Source organism: Micropterus salmoides, unplaced genomic scaffold, assembly GCF_014851395.1.
Source record: "Micropterus salmoides isolate LMB-PRFRI ecotype aquatic unplaced genomic scaffold, ASM1485139v1 Ms_hic_scaffold_14, whole genome shotgun sequence".
Classification (NCBI taxonomy): Eukaryota; Metazoa; Chordata; class Actinopteri; order Centrarchiformes; family Centrarchidae; genus Micropterus; species Micropterus salmoides.
The window spans coordinates 22,207,322-22,224,993 of NW_024040485.1; the positions used below are offsets into that span (position 1 = coordinate 22,207,322).

A 17,672-nucleotide genomic window follows, 5' to 3' on the forward strand; every position below is an offset into this window, starting at 1 on the left:
TAATGACAGTGCACATCACAATATGTTCTATGTTATACAGTCTGCTGACTGTATCCTGTATGTTCACCCAGAAGCAGCTTGGCTCCCCCCTCTGTCTTAACTTGTTTGAGGGCTCCCTGGGGGCAGGGACGAGGTCTTCTTGTCTGAAAATAGCACAGAGGGGGAACACGAGAGTGCGTTCGCCGGGTGCTGGAAAAATATGCGTTGTGGTTGTGCTGGTCTGCAGGGATTGCAACATCGACGCCCTGTTGCTGCCTCTCAGATATGTTCTCCCCAATGCTTCACCGCCTGATTCAGAGGCGCAGCACTGACCTGAAGACAACACATGCTCAGAGGAGCAAATATACCTGGTGATCTTTAATAAGAGAGCACATAAAGTAAGTTCACTTTTTGTCAATTTATAAATAACTACACTATAAATATGTTTTGCTCCTTTCAGGATGCATAAAGAGTGGACTATGGGGGAAATTGTTACTAGATTTGGCCACCCGTGTGTCATTTTCTTGTTTAGTGGACATAGCTGTTCAGTTTCTATTTTTCAGTCTTGAGATGCGTAGCTGGACAGTAAAGGAAAAGCATCTAAATTGTGTCATATTTATGTGGAATAACTTTGTTTTGACTGTTAAATTGGAATAATCCCTTTAATTCTTGCCCCATCATCTCCACACCAGCACTAAAGTAGGCTAATGGGGGATTTGAGGCAGAAGATGAGGGTCATGTCACAGATGATATGCCCAAGTTCACGGGCTTCGTCTGACGAAGACCTAAAGGCCCCAAAAAATGGGAAAGAAGAGAAAATGCAGATGAGGCGAGAAATCTCCCTCATTAATGGAATCTGCCTCATCGTTGGCAACATGATTGGCTCTGGGATCTTTGTCTCACCGAAGGGTGTACTCATGCACAGTGCCTCTTACGGCCTGTCTCTGGTGATTTGGGCTATTGGAGGCATCTTCTCCGTTTTTGGGGCTCTGTGCTACGCAGAACTCGGCACCACCATCACCAAGTCTGGAGCCAGCTACGCCTACATCCTGGAGTCATTTGGAGGCTTCCTGGCTTTCATCCGCCTGTGGACGTCCATCCTGCTGATTGAGCCGGCCAGTCAGGCTGTTATTTCACTGACCTTCGCTAACTACCTGGTGGAGGCTTTCTACCCCACCTGCCAGCCGCCGTACGATTCTGTCCGGCTCATTGCTGCAGCCTGCCTCTGTAAGCAACACTTCTGTGTCTGAGTGTGTGTTTGTGAGATGAGGTTCAACATATAGGGGAGACCGGGTATGGTTGTAACATGGGAAGACTTGTAACAACCCCAGTTCCACCAATTAGAGATAAGATAGGAGTTAGGAGATCATTTCAGTATTTACCTACTTCCTCCCCAATCAGGCATGGTGGTTATCAGGTCTGGAAAGAGGTATATTCAGAATATATAGAGAAAATACTGATTTTGAGGTAAGAAAGTAAATTTTTGACCAAAACTATATTTAGTTTAGTATCTATACCATTGCAAATAGAATTGTATCACTTATATTAGATTGAAATGTAGTTTCTTAGGCAACATGTGATGCATTTTTCCCTTTTTACTAATTTCAAACTACTAGGCTAATACAGCTAGCTAAACATAGGCTGACAGGGGTGGGGTGGGTTGTAACACTTGAATATTTTAAAGAGTGCCCTCTTGGCCCACCCAACCTGCACTCCAGGGTTACCAACATTCATTTGTCAGCACTGTGACCAGTACTCCCCATTCACATGTTATTCACATGTTTGCGTGAGTATCAGCACTCGATCATTTCCATACTCCGTCTCCACCGGTGGAGAGGTCAAAGAAGTGTACGGGCAGCTTGTGAGAAATTCCAGTGCGCAAGAAAAAGTCCCAATACATCAAAGAGTAAAATATAGAAGTGCCGGTACTATGTACCGGTGACTACCGGCCCACTTCGAGCACTGACTGTGACTCTGATTAAGAATATACACACACAGACAGACACCTCTTTTTTGTTAGACCCAAGGATGTACAAAGATGTTCTTTAATTATGTTCATTTTAATAGTATTAATTAAGTATATAAGTTTATTCGATAGTAAATTTACATTCACATACTGTACATATGTACGAGTGATCAGACATAGTGTGTTACAGTGAGAGAGAAACTTCTTTTATGTCACTACCTGTTTTTGAAGCATATATATTAGGGTAGGTTGTAACAAGGGAATACAATTGCATTTGACATTAACTCACGAGGTCTGTGATATTCTTGTTGAGGATTGAATTGGTGCCATTTGTAGTGAACAAATGTGGGTACTTTGTATTAAAGTTTGAGAACTCCGGCTACAAAATTCAGTAAGTTATAGTTGCTGAAGCAAATGGTGTTACAACCATACCCGATCTCCCCTAGTTCATCATCCCAAAAAAATTGATAGTGAGATTTAGGCTTTTAGAATGTAGTTTCTTGAAATGTAATCTGTAAACTCCAGGGTGTGTTCTGATAGCTATAAATGTGCATCTAACATGAAACATGTAAGTATGTGCAATTAAGTAAATGTAATTTACTTCTTTATTTGACAGGGACACACACATAAGACAATATGCAATGCATACAGGTTTCTAACCATGACTAATTTGCAACCCCTGTCCCTGCTTGGACTTTGAAAGTTAAAACAGAAATTAAAGAGTATTGAGTTGAAAATATCATAACCATTAAAAAACATACAATAAATACATCCATTACATGCAACAAGAAAGGGCCTAAAAAGGAATACAGACCAATATTAAACAGAGACCAGAAACATTCAACAATATTTTTCAATACAACAACACAAAGTAGGAGGTGTATGCATACCTGTGTGCTTGTGTGTCCATGCATGCTCACACATGCACACCCAAAGTGTGCTCAAACAGCATGTTTGTATGTGTATGTTTTGTATTGTATTGTAGCCTGTACAGTCAGTGTTCACAGACTTGTTGAAGTTTCAGCCATTGCTTTTTATGTGTGTTAAAACCCTTAGGTTCTGTCAATGTTTAGATTTCCGATGGTAACACATTCCACAAATGTCCGAGATTCCTCTTACTGAAAACAATGACTGACCAAATGTTTTGCTGCTTTACAATTTCCACTTACTGTGCCTCTAGTTCTGATTCTCCCATTTTGTTTCTCTGACAGTTGGCTGTTTAATTCTGGCACAAGATTGTTCACACCCTTCAAAAATTGTTTTATAAATGAAAAGTCAATTTATTATGCTTCCATAGAATGAGGCATGTTACAGATTTCTGATCCATTACTTTTGATGCCTGTTTACATGATAACCTAATGGGTGTAATTGTTGTTTGGTTGGCCTGATCCCAAACAGTAATACAGTACATTAAATCAGAAAATATCATGGTATGCATAAACTGCCGTGCTTCCTTAAGGGGTGTAAATTGTCTCATTAAACAGAAGCAGTTTACGTTTACAAGACCAGAAATACTGCTCCCACTACATTGCCTTCATCTAGTTATTGTTTTATTGTTTCAACGAGATAACAGTTTGTCAACTGAGTACCGTGATCTCAACTCAAATAGTTTTGGGTGTTGAAGATAATTACTTTCAAGCTAACTTTTAAGAGTGCAAATTTAAATTAGTTTATAATTTGAGACCTGGTCGGGTGCTCCAGACTTAGAAATTGTAGTTATAATAGCCGTTTTCCAGTGCTGAGGTAATTCGGTAGCGCTAATGAATAAGTTGACCACATGTGTTACTGGCATTAAGAGGAGAGAACTGACCATGGTTATCCTTGGCCTTAGATTACTCTAACTGCATAATGACAATAGCTGTCTCACTTTGGTCTGCCTCTTTTATACAAAAAAATGTTTCCTGGTCTTGTGTGTTGAAACTGTCCTGGTTAGAAATTTGCAGCCAATTCCTCAGCTGATTGGATAAAGAATTTATTAAATACATTTGCAGTTTCAGTCCTTTCATTACTGACTATTCCATCCCATCCACTTGTCCATCCAAGTTATCATCCCTAAGATTGTCATTAGATCAAACCCCATTTTTGCCATTTAATTGATTTACTTTTTTAGTGGTAGAGTCCGCCACTCCTGCATTGGCATCAAATTGCCAGTTATCCAGAATTATTGTTTTTAATTTAATTGAGAGCTTTACTCTCTGTAGCTGTATTCAGGAATTGCCATAGCAAACCCAATTTGTCATAAGGTCGGTGTTTTGGGTTTCATTTAGTTATTTCCTGTTTTATGTTGATAGAGTCCGTGTCTCCGTGTCTTTGTGTGTTTTGCCGCCTGTGTGGTGTGGTCTGCCCTGCACTGATTAGTTTCACCTGTGTCTAGTTATCCTCCCTGCACAGGTGTAATTAGTCTGTGTGTTTGCTTGTCTCTGTGCCAGTTAGTGTTTGTACAGTGCAGCCCTGCTATTTTGCTATTGTTTGTTGCCCCAGTATTTTTGGACTTTCTTGTTTCTCTTTGACCTTGGCTGTACTTTTGGATTTAGATTTTTGCCTGCTCCCTTCTGCACTTGTTTGCCAGTTTGGATCTCTTTCCCGGTTTTTACCCTTGCCTGCCTCACCTTCCCATAAGCCTGTGTACCTTTTGATTTAATTATTAAATATCACTTGCTGTGCCCCTTTTTTTCCTGATGCACGATCGAACAAACCTATATCACCTACATCTTCATATTAAAAGCATTAAACTATTATTGTGAAGCAGTCACAGGAAGCACAATATATTTGTCAATGTAAGTATTCTGTTTAAACAGATAAAAAAAGATTTAAAACTACCTATTAAGGATGACAGAGGCAAAAACAAGTGGTAGAGTGGTATTATAACTTAGTAACCCTATGTGGGACTGGCACCAGCTATAGTTAGACCGCCAGTATTGTAAAAATACCACCATGGTTTACAGCCTAGCTTTGTGCTATGAAGAACGTAGTTAGCAGAAGTGGTATTTAGGTTACAGAGCCATGCTATGAGTCATGAGCTGCCTTACCAAGAAGTGAGTTTCTGTTCTCTCATACTATATGTGGCACATATTCTAGAGTGGCGACGGTCAATGATCTTCGGCATGGGGCTGAGAGATAGCAGGCTTCCATTAGCTATATAGCTTTTGAAATTGAAATTGTCACAAAATGCATTTCACAAAGTGACAAAGGTGGTTTAACCCTTGTTTCCTTGAATGATTTCTTTTCGTCTGCACAAATATGTCCTGACAAGAAAGCAGAAGCTGCACTAGAAGCTGTAATAATTGTATCATTACCTCACTCCTCTGGTTTGTCCAGGTATGCTCATCTTCATTAACTGTGCCTATGTGAAATGGGCCACTCTGATCCAGGACATTTTCACTTACGTCAAACTCATGTCGCTCTTCCTCATCATCATTGCAGGAACCCTGAAATTATTTAATGGTAAGATTACATAAAAGTTCTGAATGCATCACTGCAAATATGAGTAATAAACACCACATGCGTAAAACTTTCACTTTTTATATAGGAGAAACAAAGAGCTTCGAAAGTCCATTTGAGGGTTCCTCCACAGATCCCGGAGCCATAGCTTTGGCCCTCTACTCAGCTCTCTTCTCCTACTCTGGCTGGGATACACTCAACTTTGTCACTGAGGAGATTCAGAATCCAGAGAGGTAAAACACACATACAATGACATACAAAGAGAAACACTCACTCAGAGACATGCAAATGTACACTTGAGTCTACGTGGACACGTTTGATCCTTTTTGGCTTGATTTCACTTCCTGCTTCTGGCTCGCTAGTGAAGAATCTTCACAGTGACAAACGAGAGCTCTTTTTCCCCCCGTAAATTATTCAGGGAAGTTTCACAAAGAGGAAGTGTCACTTTTGCAGGAACGACCTGATCATGTTTGCACAGTTACACATTTGCACCTGATAGCTACCCAGTACAACCACTGTGTGATTTGCTGGCCTCTGATCAGCCCCACTGGAGCGGTTGGTGTTAAGGGGCAGGGGCTGGTTTTCACCTTCCCCACCCAGATTTATCCTGCCGGTCCGAGAACTGGACCGACGACCTCCCAGTCACAAGCTCACCTCTCTAACCTTTAGATCACCCTTGTCATTAAATGACAATTGGTTTTGATCTTACTCTGTATTATCTATTTTTCCCAAACAGTTAAATGACTATGTAGGCTAAGTGTGAAAATGCATTGCTTGTAATGATGAAACCACAGAGAATTATATGATTCTACAGTTCCCCTCAGCTCTATGGAGGATCAGCTCATTGTTTTGGTTTCCATGCACTCAGCTTTAATGTTTTAGTCTCACTTTCACCGCTCTCATAAACCTTGTTTACAGAAGAAGCAGTTTTACGTTAAACAACAACTGTACACTACCTGTGACTAGCTGCTGAACACAGTGGAGCATTTAGCAGCTAAAGAGACATACATTTACCTCAGAAGTTAGTGAAGACCAAAACCAGAGCTAAAATATGGTGAAAATATGTCAGTTTTATGTTTCGGCTGCAGCCAAGTGGTCAGAATATCAGTTATTACAGGTTATTGCAGTCTTTTACAAGACATGTTGAAACACGGGCAGATATAATTCTTCCTTTCTGTTGTTGTTTTGTTTAGGTGAATTTGACAGAAGTAAAATCACTTGAGTTGGGATCACATTGTAATCATGTGTAATCATTTGTAGGTTGGAATTAAACTGTAAGTTAATTTGTCATGACACAAACCCTCTGTAATCTGTTTCCTGCCAGGTTTAAGTGAGTCAGTAACCTCTCTGTTGTTTTTGAAGGAATCTGCCCTTGGCCATTTCCATTTCCATGCCCATAGTGACCATCATCTACCTGCTGACAAACGTGGCGTACTATGTAGTTCTGGACATACCATCTCTGCTGGCCAGTGACGCCGTAGCTGTGGTAAGACAGCAACAGCCACTTGACAGAGATAATTCCCTCTGATGCTAAATATAGCCCTGCTCTCTAAGAAATGTTTGACCCAAGACATTGCTGTCTGACTTCAGAAACTAAAGTGGAAGTTCCTTGTGTGATGTCAGTGAAATGTGGATAATATAATGGTCTGCGCCATTGATAGGCTCTCCTGAAAACCTATCTGATTAGACGTAGACCCAGAGTGTGCTGTTAGTAGTAAACCATGTCAATCTGACCCCACAGACATTTGGGAATGCAGTCCTGGGGCCGCTCAAGTGGATCATCCCTGTTTCAGTGGCCATGTCCTGCTATGGAGGACTAAATGCTTCTATCATTGCTGCCTCACGGTAATGAGGAAATACTGAACCGGCCCTGACTTCAGGCTCGTATCATCAAAGCATTTTGTTACCTTTATTGAAAGGTTCTATACAAATACAGTTGTCGTTGTCGTTGTTGTTGTTGTTGTTGTTGTTGTTTTTGTTTGTGTTGTTGTTGTTGTTGTTGTTGTTGTCGTCGTTGTTGTCGTCGTCGTCGTCGTCGTCGTTGTCGTTGTCGTTGTCGTTGTCGTTGTCGTTGTCGTCATCGTCGTCGTCGTCATCATGATGAGTATTTTGCAAAAACTTTCCATCTTTGTCGTTCGTGCAGGTTGTTTTTCGTTGGGGCCAGAGAGGGCCACCTACCCAACAGCCTGAGTATGATTCACATGGAGCGCTACACACCCATACCTGCACTGCTGTTCAATGTGAGGACCAAATATTTTATCTTATCAAAACAAACTATCATCTGTTTCCCACACAACAAAAAGGCATAAATATATGAATTCATGTCCTGATAGAATAATAGGTGACTTGTCATTGTGCTGTGTGACTGCAGGGGTTAATGGGCCTGATCTTCCTGTGTGTGGAGGACGTGTTCCAGCTCATCAACTATTTCAGCTTCAGTTACTGGTTCTATGTGGGTCTGTCTGTAGCCGGCCTCATCTACCTGCGCCTCACTCAGCCGGACCGATACAGGCCGTTGAAGGTGCAGCTTGTCTCACGCTTCACATGTCATTCTGCGTATATTGTAAAGAACACTCACCTAAAGGATTAGTAGGAACACCTGTTCAATATCTCATTAATGCAATTATTTAATCAACCAATCACATGGCAGTTGCTTCAATGCATTTAGGGGTGTGGTCCTGGTCAAGACAATCTCCTGAACTCCAAACTGAATGTCAGAATGGGAAAGAAAGGTGATTTAAACAATTTTGAGCGTGGCATGGTTGTTGGTGCCAGACGGGCCGGTCTAAGTATTTTCACAATTCAACCATTTCTAGGGTTTACAAAGAATGGTGTGAAAAGGGAAAAACATCCAGTATGCGGCAGTCCTGTGGGCGAAAATGCCTTGTTGATGCTAGAGGTCAGAGGAGAATGGGCCGACTGATTCAAGCTGATAGAAGAGCAACTACAACCGAGGTATGCAGCAAAGCATTTGTGAAGCCACAACATGCACAACCTTGAGGCGGATGGGCTACAACAGCAGAAGACCCCACTGGGTACCACTCATCTCCACTACAAATAGGAAAAAGAGGCTACAATTTGCAAGAGCTCACCAAAATTGGACAGTTGAAGACTGGAAAAATGTTGCCTGGTCTGATGAGTCTTGATTTCTGTTGAGACATTCAGATGGTAGAGTCAGAATTTGGCGTAAACAGAATGAGAACATGGATCCATCATGCCTTGTTACCACTGTGCAGGCTGGTGGTGGTGGTGTAATGGTGTCGGGATGTTTTCTTGGCACACTTTAGGCCCCTTAGTGCCAATTGGGCATCGTTTAAATGCCACGGCCTACCTGAGCATTGTTTCTGACCATGTCCATCCCTTTATGGTCACCATGTACCCATCCTCTGATGGCTACTTCCAGCAGGATAACGCACCATGTCACAAAGCTCGAATCATTTCAAATTGGTTTCTTGAACATGACAATGAGTTCACTGTACTAAAATGGCCCCCACAGTCACCAGATCTCAACCCAATAGAGCATCTTTGGGATGTGGTGGAACGGGAGCTTCGTGCCCTGGATGTGCATCCCACAAATCTCCATCAACTGCAAGATGCTATCCTATCAATATGGGCCAACATTTCTAAAGAATGCTTTCAGCACCTTGTTGAATCAATGCCACGTAGAATTAAGGCAGTTCTGAAGGCGAAAGGGGGTCAAACACAGTATTATTATGGTGTTCCTAATAATCCTTTAGGTGAGTGTACATAGTGTGTATGTGCACACATTCAAATGTATCTACAGTTACATTTAGATTCACAGGTCTTATTTGTCACATGCTCATGCAGCATGTGAGATGAAATGCAGTGTGGTGTCCTTAGTTAAACCTTTGGTTAAACTAAGAGATAGAAATGTTTTTTTATTTTATTTGACCTTTTCTTTTCTAAGGGAGACCTGGCCAAGGTAGCACACCAGTTACAATTTAAATGGGAATAAAAAATACAGTTGACAGTGAAACAAACAACAATCACATATAGAAAGGAACTAAATCCAGCTCACATGAGGCAGTTACATGGAGTTTTAAGCTTTAAATTCAGTTAATGGGACTTCATCATTTAGATGTAGTAAGTTTTGTAAATCATTCCAAGTCTTTTTTTTCCCCCATCTGGTAAGAGAGACAACTAGTGGAACGGAGAATTGCTTGAAATCTGCTTCAGGAGATTACATAAATATGCCTGCAAGTTTACCCACCATGGGTTTGTTCACAAAAATATACAAATTAAATTGTCTGCATAGACGTAGTAATAGTCAGTCTACTACATCAAAGAGTGTACAATGGTGAGTACGGGAACCAGAGTTAGTTATAAAACACAGCACACTATGGTACACAGAATCTAAAAGGTGAAGTGTACTAGAAGCAGCATTCATGTAGACAACATCATAGTCCCATATTTAAAGGATAAAAATGATTAATAGTTTAAGTGTATGTTGGCCCAGTTGTAAGGGAAATCATACAATAAAATATTGCTTGCACTTGAGTGCAAGTGTGCAGGGCACTGAATGGGATGCACAGAGGACAATGTGCTACACAGAGCAGGGGCTATAAAGAGGTCACCATCCCGATGGCCCGAGGGAGGAAACCCCTTCAGCTGACTTAGCTCATCAGCCTTTTGTGGACAACCTCAGTGGCCTTTCTGTGTTAAATTAACAAACAAATATGACTAAGACATTTGCATACAGTGGGTCTGTGATTTTTTGTCTTCTCTGATTATGAACATGATGTGAAGCATTCATACAGGTTACACCGTTTCCATAGTTCATGTAATGGCATGTAGACAAATAAGGTACTAACCAGATTTGTGTCCTTTTCTCTCCACAGTTGACCTTGTTCTTCCCCTTCATCTACTGTCTGTGTAGCCTGTTCTTAGTCATCGTCCCTCTGTACGGAGACACCATCAATTCTCTAATAGGAATTGGCATTGCGCTGTCTGGGGTGCCAGTCTACTATGTGGCCATTTACCTGCCAGAGGAGAGGAGGCCCAAATTCATATGCAAGTTAAACAGTAAGTTTTAAATGTTATATTTAAGGGCAGTAGAATGTGTTTTCATTTAAGGGTATGATTATCAGGACATTACTGTATTTGTTGAGCCACGTTCAAACATGTAAAGAGGAAGTGACACAAGCAAGACACTACATGAAGAGTATGGTTACTATGTTTATCATTACACAATCATACAGCCTTCACCCACTTTGTCAAATATCTGTCCCACGGGTTTTTAGATAACTTTCGAAAAACAGCATTAATCATGTTGGATTATCAGAGTAAGGTGTAAATGATGTCTCAACTCACTCTTTCTTTTCTCATCCCTCCCACATCTTCTCTCCTCCAGCCTTTGCCACCAGATCCATCCAGATGCTGTTCTACTGCTGCCTGACTGAATTTGACACAGAGACAGAAGCACAAGCCGGCAGTAAAAGGCAGTGAGCAACAGACAAAGCCTGCCGTTCAGTAGCCAGCTTTCGGCCGGAGGCCTCAGTCCGTGTTATCCGTGTTGTGTTTACATCTGTGTTGACCTCAAGGCCTTTCATGGAAAGAGCAACATTTGTGGGGATTGCTCCTGCCAGGTGAAGTAAAAAAACAAAAGGCTTGACATCTGAAATGATTCAACACAAACGAGCAGGCACTGTGAAAATGTGATTTTTTGTTAAACTTTTTTTTTTTTCACAGAGATCAAGGAATATCTTCTATGAGGATTTAATGAAACTAAGGGGAAAATATGTAGCTCAAACTCAATCAGTATTTTTCAGACTTGTGTGCAGATGTAAGCTGGTAACATTTTGTCTGACACTGTTTATATATCAGATTATGATTATGTGGCTGGAATTCAATCATGGCATAGTCGCTAATTATCAAAAGAATTTCAAATGCTCTAATTTATCCAGGGATAGTTTTATAGTTTGATTACATATTCATCTGTGGAAAAACTGTAAATGTAAAAACATTGACATTGTCAATTTCAACCAATTATCTAGGATTGGTTCCTGAGAAGCTTCACTATGGAGCAGTTTAAGTTAAGTTCCGTATATATTTATTTTTTTACTTATTTTCAACTTGTTATTTCAGAACAGGTTTTTAGAAGCAGAGCACCTTGTAACTCACTCATTCACCTTTAGCTGACTGCAGCTTCTCCACAAGGGGGAGCTGTTTTATCTGTGTCAGACCTGTTCTACACATGCCAACCTGAGCCAAAGTGACAGGACCATAACATGTTGCTGTTACTTTTCTTGCCTCTAGGTGGCGCAGGTTGGACTGGAACTGCAGGTCCAGTACTGCTGCACATTTTAATTGTCAAATGATAATTGACCAGAATGGATGGTACCATTTATAAGACGTGATTTTTGTGCCTCATACTGTTTTTGGAAAACAGGCAGATATATTTAAATAAAAGGTAAAACCTCTACTTTTCCAGTTAACTTGAATCTGTTTTCAATCAGTTGAATTAAAATAAATGATATCTATGAATTAAATTAAACGCAGTTTAATCACATCATTTTATGTTTAACTGCAAATGTTTTTCATGCATCCTATTATTTAAATCTCTTCTTTGCCATTGCATCTCTGTTCAAAGTACCATTTCATAAAAGTAACTGAAATTTCTATTTTTTTTTTACAGCTTTGCAACAAATACACATGTATTCTTAGTCAAACACACTTGAATACAAATTGAAAATGAGCTGTTATGATGAAACCTCACTGTAAAATTTGACTGGTAGACCTCATATCACACACTTAAGTGGAGTAAACTCAACCACATACTTTACTCTCATCTTATCATTTTGTTGTGCTTTGTTTCTAACATCTTACTGTTTTCACTTCATCATGAGAAGCTTCAGATTGTTGGCTGAGCAAGTCTTACAAGAGGATGTATTTTCAGTTTTTATTTCATTTATTTATGGTAAAAACATGACATTAATATAATATTTAAATGCTGTTCAGGGGAATTCTCTGTGCATCAGCTGTTAAAAAATCCTGGAACTTCATTCATTTCATCATGTTTATATAACACAAACAACTGAATTTCAGAGAAAATACAGTTGAATCAAACCATTTTAAAATGCACTTACAAAGCATTTTTAACACAAATCTTAATGACGCACACGGAATAAAACAGGAAAATACACTGTTAATAACCAATTTTCTCTGAAGTCTTACAATCATTTAACACATGAAGTGACATTTGGAGCAACTTAAGATAAGGTGCAGTTGGCAGTATCGAACCCAGAACAGATCCACTTGTTGCTGAACTGTTTGTATCCTTCAGCATTGATCAGGTCACTTCCTGAACAGAGAAAAGCACACAGACAACTTATTATCATGGCTCCTTATGGATTTAAACACTGACCAAAGTTCCCCAATGTTAGAAAGAAAATGCTGCATAAGTGCCCTCTTGAATGCACATTTCGTAAATAAAACAAAATATTGTGCCTTCTATGTGTCCGGTGTGCAAGAGAACATGATGCAGTGCCCTCTAGAGTGCCGGGGCATACTGTGTATATGTCTAGGGCCCATTTTATGCTAAAGGTACCCTTCAGCGTCTGTATGAAACTTGGAAATTTCCCAGTTCCGAGCAGTCTGGAACGTGGCATAACCCTACCTGTTAGCATGGCCGATGTGCACAGCTGTAGGGTTAGCCGGTCTACATGCATAAAGTCAGTGACTTATGCCATGTTCACACTGAAAGCGAATCCAGCGTTTGTCACCCAGTTCCCGGGAGTTCAAATTATTCAACTTGAAATTCGCTTGACATGATGTTGAAAGCTTATCAGTGATGAAAATGTTTAGACTTCACCTGCTGACTTTGGAGCGTTGTTTGGAGAGGACCAGGCCAGCGGTGTAATGACAATCCACTGGCCCATGGGGAGCTGCTAAAGAACGGGGAAGTAGACGGGGAGCAGAGCTGCAGCTTTTGGACAAATAAACACCTGTAGTGGGTCTGGATTCTGCTCTGACAACTTAGCTGTTTAACCAGGGGGGGAGGTGCTGCCCCACTATTTTCGCCCATGTCACTCAGACAGAGTCCACTACTGTTTATTCCTATAAGTCATTTAGACCCCAAAATATGTAAAACAAGAGAGAGAAAAAAGGTCCATAATAACCCTTTATTTCCTATTTCTAGAAGATAGAACAAAACCCACTTGAAGTGGTTCTTATCTAAGCAAAACATTTGAAATATTTACCGTCCATCAGGTTCTGAAGGCTACAGTAGTTTGTGTTGTTATCAGCTGGATCTTTGGAAAACTCAGACACTGCCTCGCCCTGCATGTCAGAAACAAGAAGGCAGAATTGTCATGAAGCATGAAAGAAGGGAAACCACATGTCAAAGAGGAATGTCAGTGACTAATGCTGATTAATTCTGAACTCCGATTATCTCTTTAACTTCTGAAAAAAGTAACTCCCCACTGTAACATCACATGCACATTTTCAATCTGCTTGATTTTTTCATCAAAGCCATATGACATATGAGTGTTATTACTCATTCAGAAAAAAACACGCACTTACAGTCACTTTGCAAACGGTGGACTGCTCCAGAAGAAACTGTAGGTTGTTCACTCTTTTGGTTGCTGGAGAAGTGTGGGTGGCTGTGATCAGGTACGGGGCTGTCGACACAAGCTGCAGCACATTTCACATTCAGTCAATTCTGACAGGAACATTCTTACTGCACATTTCAAGCTCAGTTTGTTAGTATGTATTTCTACATTGTGCATCGGGTACCACTGATCATATCGCAGTGACATGTTTCAGTTTGCACGTACTGTTTAGTATCTTGTGAAATTATTTTGTTTCTGTTAACTGTTTTAAGAATCTGTGTGGCTGTGATTCAAGTGCAAGGTATAAATGGTAAGACATTATAACTGTGTTTTTAAATACATTTTTCATTCAATATCTGTTTATACAGCCTCCACTTAGACTGCCAGGAAGTGTTATAATGGTTGACAAATACATTAATAAACAATTATATCTGCTTACAACTACATTATAACCCATTTATTAAATGTTCATGTACAGCATATAAATGCAAAGTTAAGTGTTACCCAGAAATGGCACAGTATGTTCCTATATCTGTTCTGCATGTTCGCAAGATATTAAAGGATTAAGGTACATCTGATTACATTTATATGTCACACCATGTTCTATCCAGACATGTTCGCAGGCAAGTGGCATTACAGGCATTCTCTATCGAAAATGTTTCATTATGGTTTATTTGAGATGTTTTAAATGTTTAAAAATTCTTCATTATAATTCCACAATGTATTAGTTGACTTAGATGTTTCTGACCTCATATGAGCACCGCTCTCCTGCATATAAACAGCTTTGCCGGATCTGCCAGGCCTTGATCTGGCTCACCAGCTTCCCATACACATCTTGGCACGAGATGCCAAACAACCTGCAGAGCACATCAGTGAATGTTAGATTTGTTCTCGTCGCATTTAGTTAAAGGCTCATGAATTATTTCACCAACAACAGAAAAAAAGGGATTAATAAAAAGATGAACTTGAATCTGGTAATCATTTCTCTGCACAGATGTGACTAATGTGAGTCCTGTCTCCACCGTGTCCAAGATAAAATGCGTGGGAAATTAGGCTGCACCTTGTCCAACATGTATTTGACCCCTTTATACTGTGACAGCACCATCATATAGCCTTATCTCTGTCTAGCTGGTCACATGGTACAGCATGGACGTTAATAATTAAATGAAGCAGTTTTACATTTTTGCAAAAATATGAAAGATTCCTTAAAAGCACCCACAGTACACTCATATACAGTTTTCTTCAACACAAGCTAATTAAATCTCTAAATTCTCTCTCTTTATATAATTGGTGACTTTGCATAAATACTCAAAAGAAAACTTTACAACATTACCATTTGACTTTGCACTGTGCGGTGCGGTCTGCCAGTGAGATGGTGAGTGTGGCCCCCAGGAGGAGAGCTGACGCTGCAAACAGGATCCTCAGGTCCATACCAAACACCGGGTAGATCAGGTCTAGTGTTCTCAGTAGGCTATGTGGTCAAGTGTGTGGATGTCCTGTGAATGTCGGCTCGATCTCTCCCCCGAGGCCTTAAAAGGGCAGCACATCACAGGTCATGTGGAAAAACTGGAAAAGAGGATATCGATTAACACGGACACGCAGCATGGGTCAGAGAAAGAGAGTGGAGGAAACTGAAGTGTTTTCGGCCTTAATGGGCTGTGTAACCATTTTAAATACAGATGAATCCTTTTCAAAGCATTTCAGAAGTTTTTAGATTGATTTAATATCTTCTGCAGCCATTGCTTTCCGAGTGAAACACCATATCACCAGCATCCACAGCAACATTGGGCCCCTGTTACCCTGGACAACCCACAGAACACATTGTGAACAGTTTTCAAAAAGACTCTGTGGAAGAACCATGGAAGAACATCTTTTTTTGGTGCACAGTAATGTAGAAGGGGAAACTTGAATCATACTTAATTAAGATGATTTGTGGTTGGATGATTAAAATCAGTGTTTTGAAAGAAGTCTCTCCTTAGTTAGAGTTTTTGCCTGTTCTGCCTCCCAACACCTGCGTATATCCAATCAGTAACACTGATTTAATCATTTGTTGTGCTAATTAGGGGCAGCAGGAACAAGCATTGAAGACACGATTGACCTCTTATCACCTTTTAAATTAATACTGTATGATGAAGGTGTTGCTTATTTACACAGCAGACACGCAGCAACATTAACAATTGTTTGGAGTCGCGTTTCTGTCCAATATTTGTGATTTAATTCTCAACAAATGACACATTTCTTATAAACATAATCATCTGATACATTTTTAATATGAAATATATTATAGCAGCTTTTATATTTTAAATGAAAATATCAGGGGCTTTTTCTTTTTCTCAAACAGTGACATTTGTTCAAACAATTGTTAATTCTAATAATAAATCCAATTCAATATTGTTTGGATTTACAGGTTGGTGTTTGTTGGTTGATAGCCACGCTTATGCTGTGAACAAGCATAAGACAATATTTCTGAGAGGTGTAATGTTAAAAACTAAAGAAAAGGAAATGGTGCAAAAAATATACTCAGTTTTAGGTTGCTCTCTACTGTCTGGAAGTGGAACTGCAGCAAGAACACACCATTTTTAACTTACTAACATAAGCAACACACACAAACACACAGCTTGTTATATTTTCTCATCACACAGTTTTGCTGATGTTTCAGCACAGACAAGGGAGGATTTGACTCTGGTTTAATTTTTCAGTCTTCATTGTCCAACTTGTCATGTGGGACATTATCTTGCTTTGAACCTCTTGAACAGTGTCTTGTATTCACAGGCTGTGATAGTTTTCCAGTCTCTGTTTTAGACTGCTAAACAACTGTGGTGTCACTGAATCAAAACTATCTAACTATTCGTGAGATATCTCATGTTTGTTTAGGTGTACTGGTCTGGAAGTAACTAAAACAGGTTGTAATGTCACTATGTTGAGACACATCAGTTCATCGTTTTCAAAACATTTTGAACATTGTTGCGTTGTTTTCTTGTGAGCTTATTGAGACTGACCCTGAATGTGAACAGAATTACATCCTGAGTTATTGGCACTAAAAGAAAGACAAAGTTGACTAAATCAAAACACACACACACACACACACACACACACACAAAGACAATATTTGTTTTTGGGGAGCAAAGCCTTCCAACAGATTTATTAACCTAGTTTAACATCTCTGAATCCGCCCACATCTGCAGATTATTCATCGATTCAAACAATAAAAGTGAAATGAAGCATTTCAGTCTGAGAATGAGGTTACTGATTTATTTCTTCCATGCATTTTTATTGCATTTAAAACAGCTCACTAATCATGTGTGTTTGGTGAGAGTGGACGATTGAGAAGAAGAGGTAATTAAATATATGATTGCTGGAAATACAGCATTTATTTTGTAATGCATAAAGTAGATATGGGCACAGATAATTCTGTGAAACTTCAGAAGAAACTGGTAAACTTGTTTTTACATTTATGCATTTTGAAACAGAAAAATACTGCATAACCTTTCTGTCATTTGGATTATTTTGTACAATTGCCACGTCTCACAGCTCTCACTACGATGTCACTCAGCTTTCATTGAAAATCTAGTAACAAACCCAACAGCTCCCTGCAGTATGTCACGGTGGAGTTTAGGTTTATTTTAATATTCATGATTGCAGGAAATGTGTCACTAATGTTTTAAAAACAACTAAAACTTCTGACACTTCAAACTTGACACCATGCAGAATCATTC

At 39.8% G+C, this 17,672-nt stretch overlaps 2 protein-coding genes across 4 annotated transcripts; one reads left to right on the forward strand and one right to left on the reverse strand.

Annotated features, from left to right (window-relative positions):
• Positions 1-200: 200 nt before the first annotated feature.
• LOC119902317 (Y+L amino acid transporter 2) lies at positions 201-11,826 on the forward strand. Of its 3 annotated transcripts, none has more exons than XM_038718424.1 (10): positions 201-377; positions 672-1,206; positions 5,264-5,389; positions 5,475-5,619; positions 6,749-6,872; positions 7,128-7,231; positions 7,530-7,626; positions 7,758-7,907; positions 10,246-10,429; positions 10,758-11,826. In XM_038718424.1, exons 2-10 carry the CDS (start codon positions 687-689, stop codon positions 10,850-10,852), a joined length of 1,545 nt encoding a protein of 514 aa, XP_038574352.1. In that variant the 5' UTR covers positions 201-377; positions 672-686; the 3' UTR covers positions 10,853-11,826. The 3 variants fall into 3 exon arrangements, 1 of the variants encoding a protein (XP_038574352.1); XR_005444318.1 differs by lacking the exon at positions 201-377 and having other exon boundaries at positions 687-1,206; positions 10,758-10,992; positions 11,401-11,826; XR_005444319.1 differs by lacking the exon at positions 201-377 and having other exon boundaries at positions 687-1,206; positions 10,758-10,992; positions 11,663-11,826.
• A 465-nt stretch (positions 11,827-12,291) lies between these two features.
• Positions 12,292-15,475, reverse strand: wu:fc46h12 (uncharacterized protein LOC568958 homolog). Its single transcript, XM_038718426.1, has 5 exons — positions 15,290-15,475; positions 14,705-14,813; positions 13,928-14,038; positions 13,606-13,684; positions 12,292-12,707 (listed from the first exon to the last, which is right to left on the reverse strand). Exons 1-5 carry the CDS (start codon positions 15,385-15,387, stop codon positions 12,616-12,618), a joined length of 489 nt encoding a protein of 162 aa, XP_038574354.1. The 5' UTR covers positions 15,388-15,475; the 3' UTR covers positions 12,292-12,615.
• Between the last annotated feature and the right edge of the window lie 2,197 nt (positions 15,476-17,672).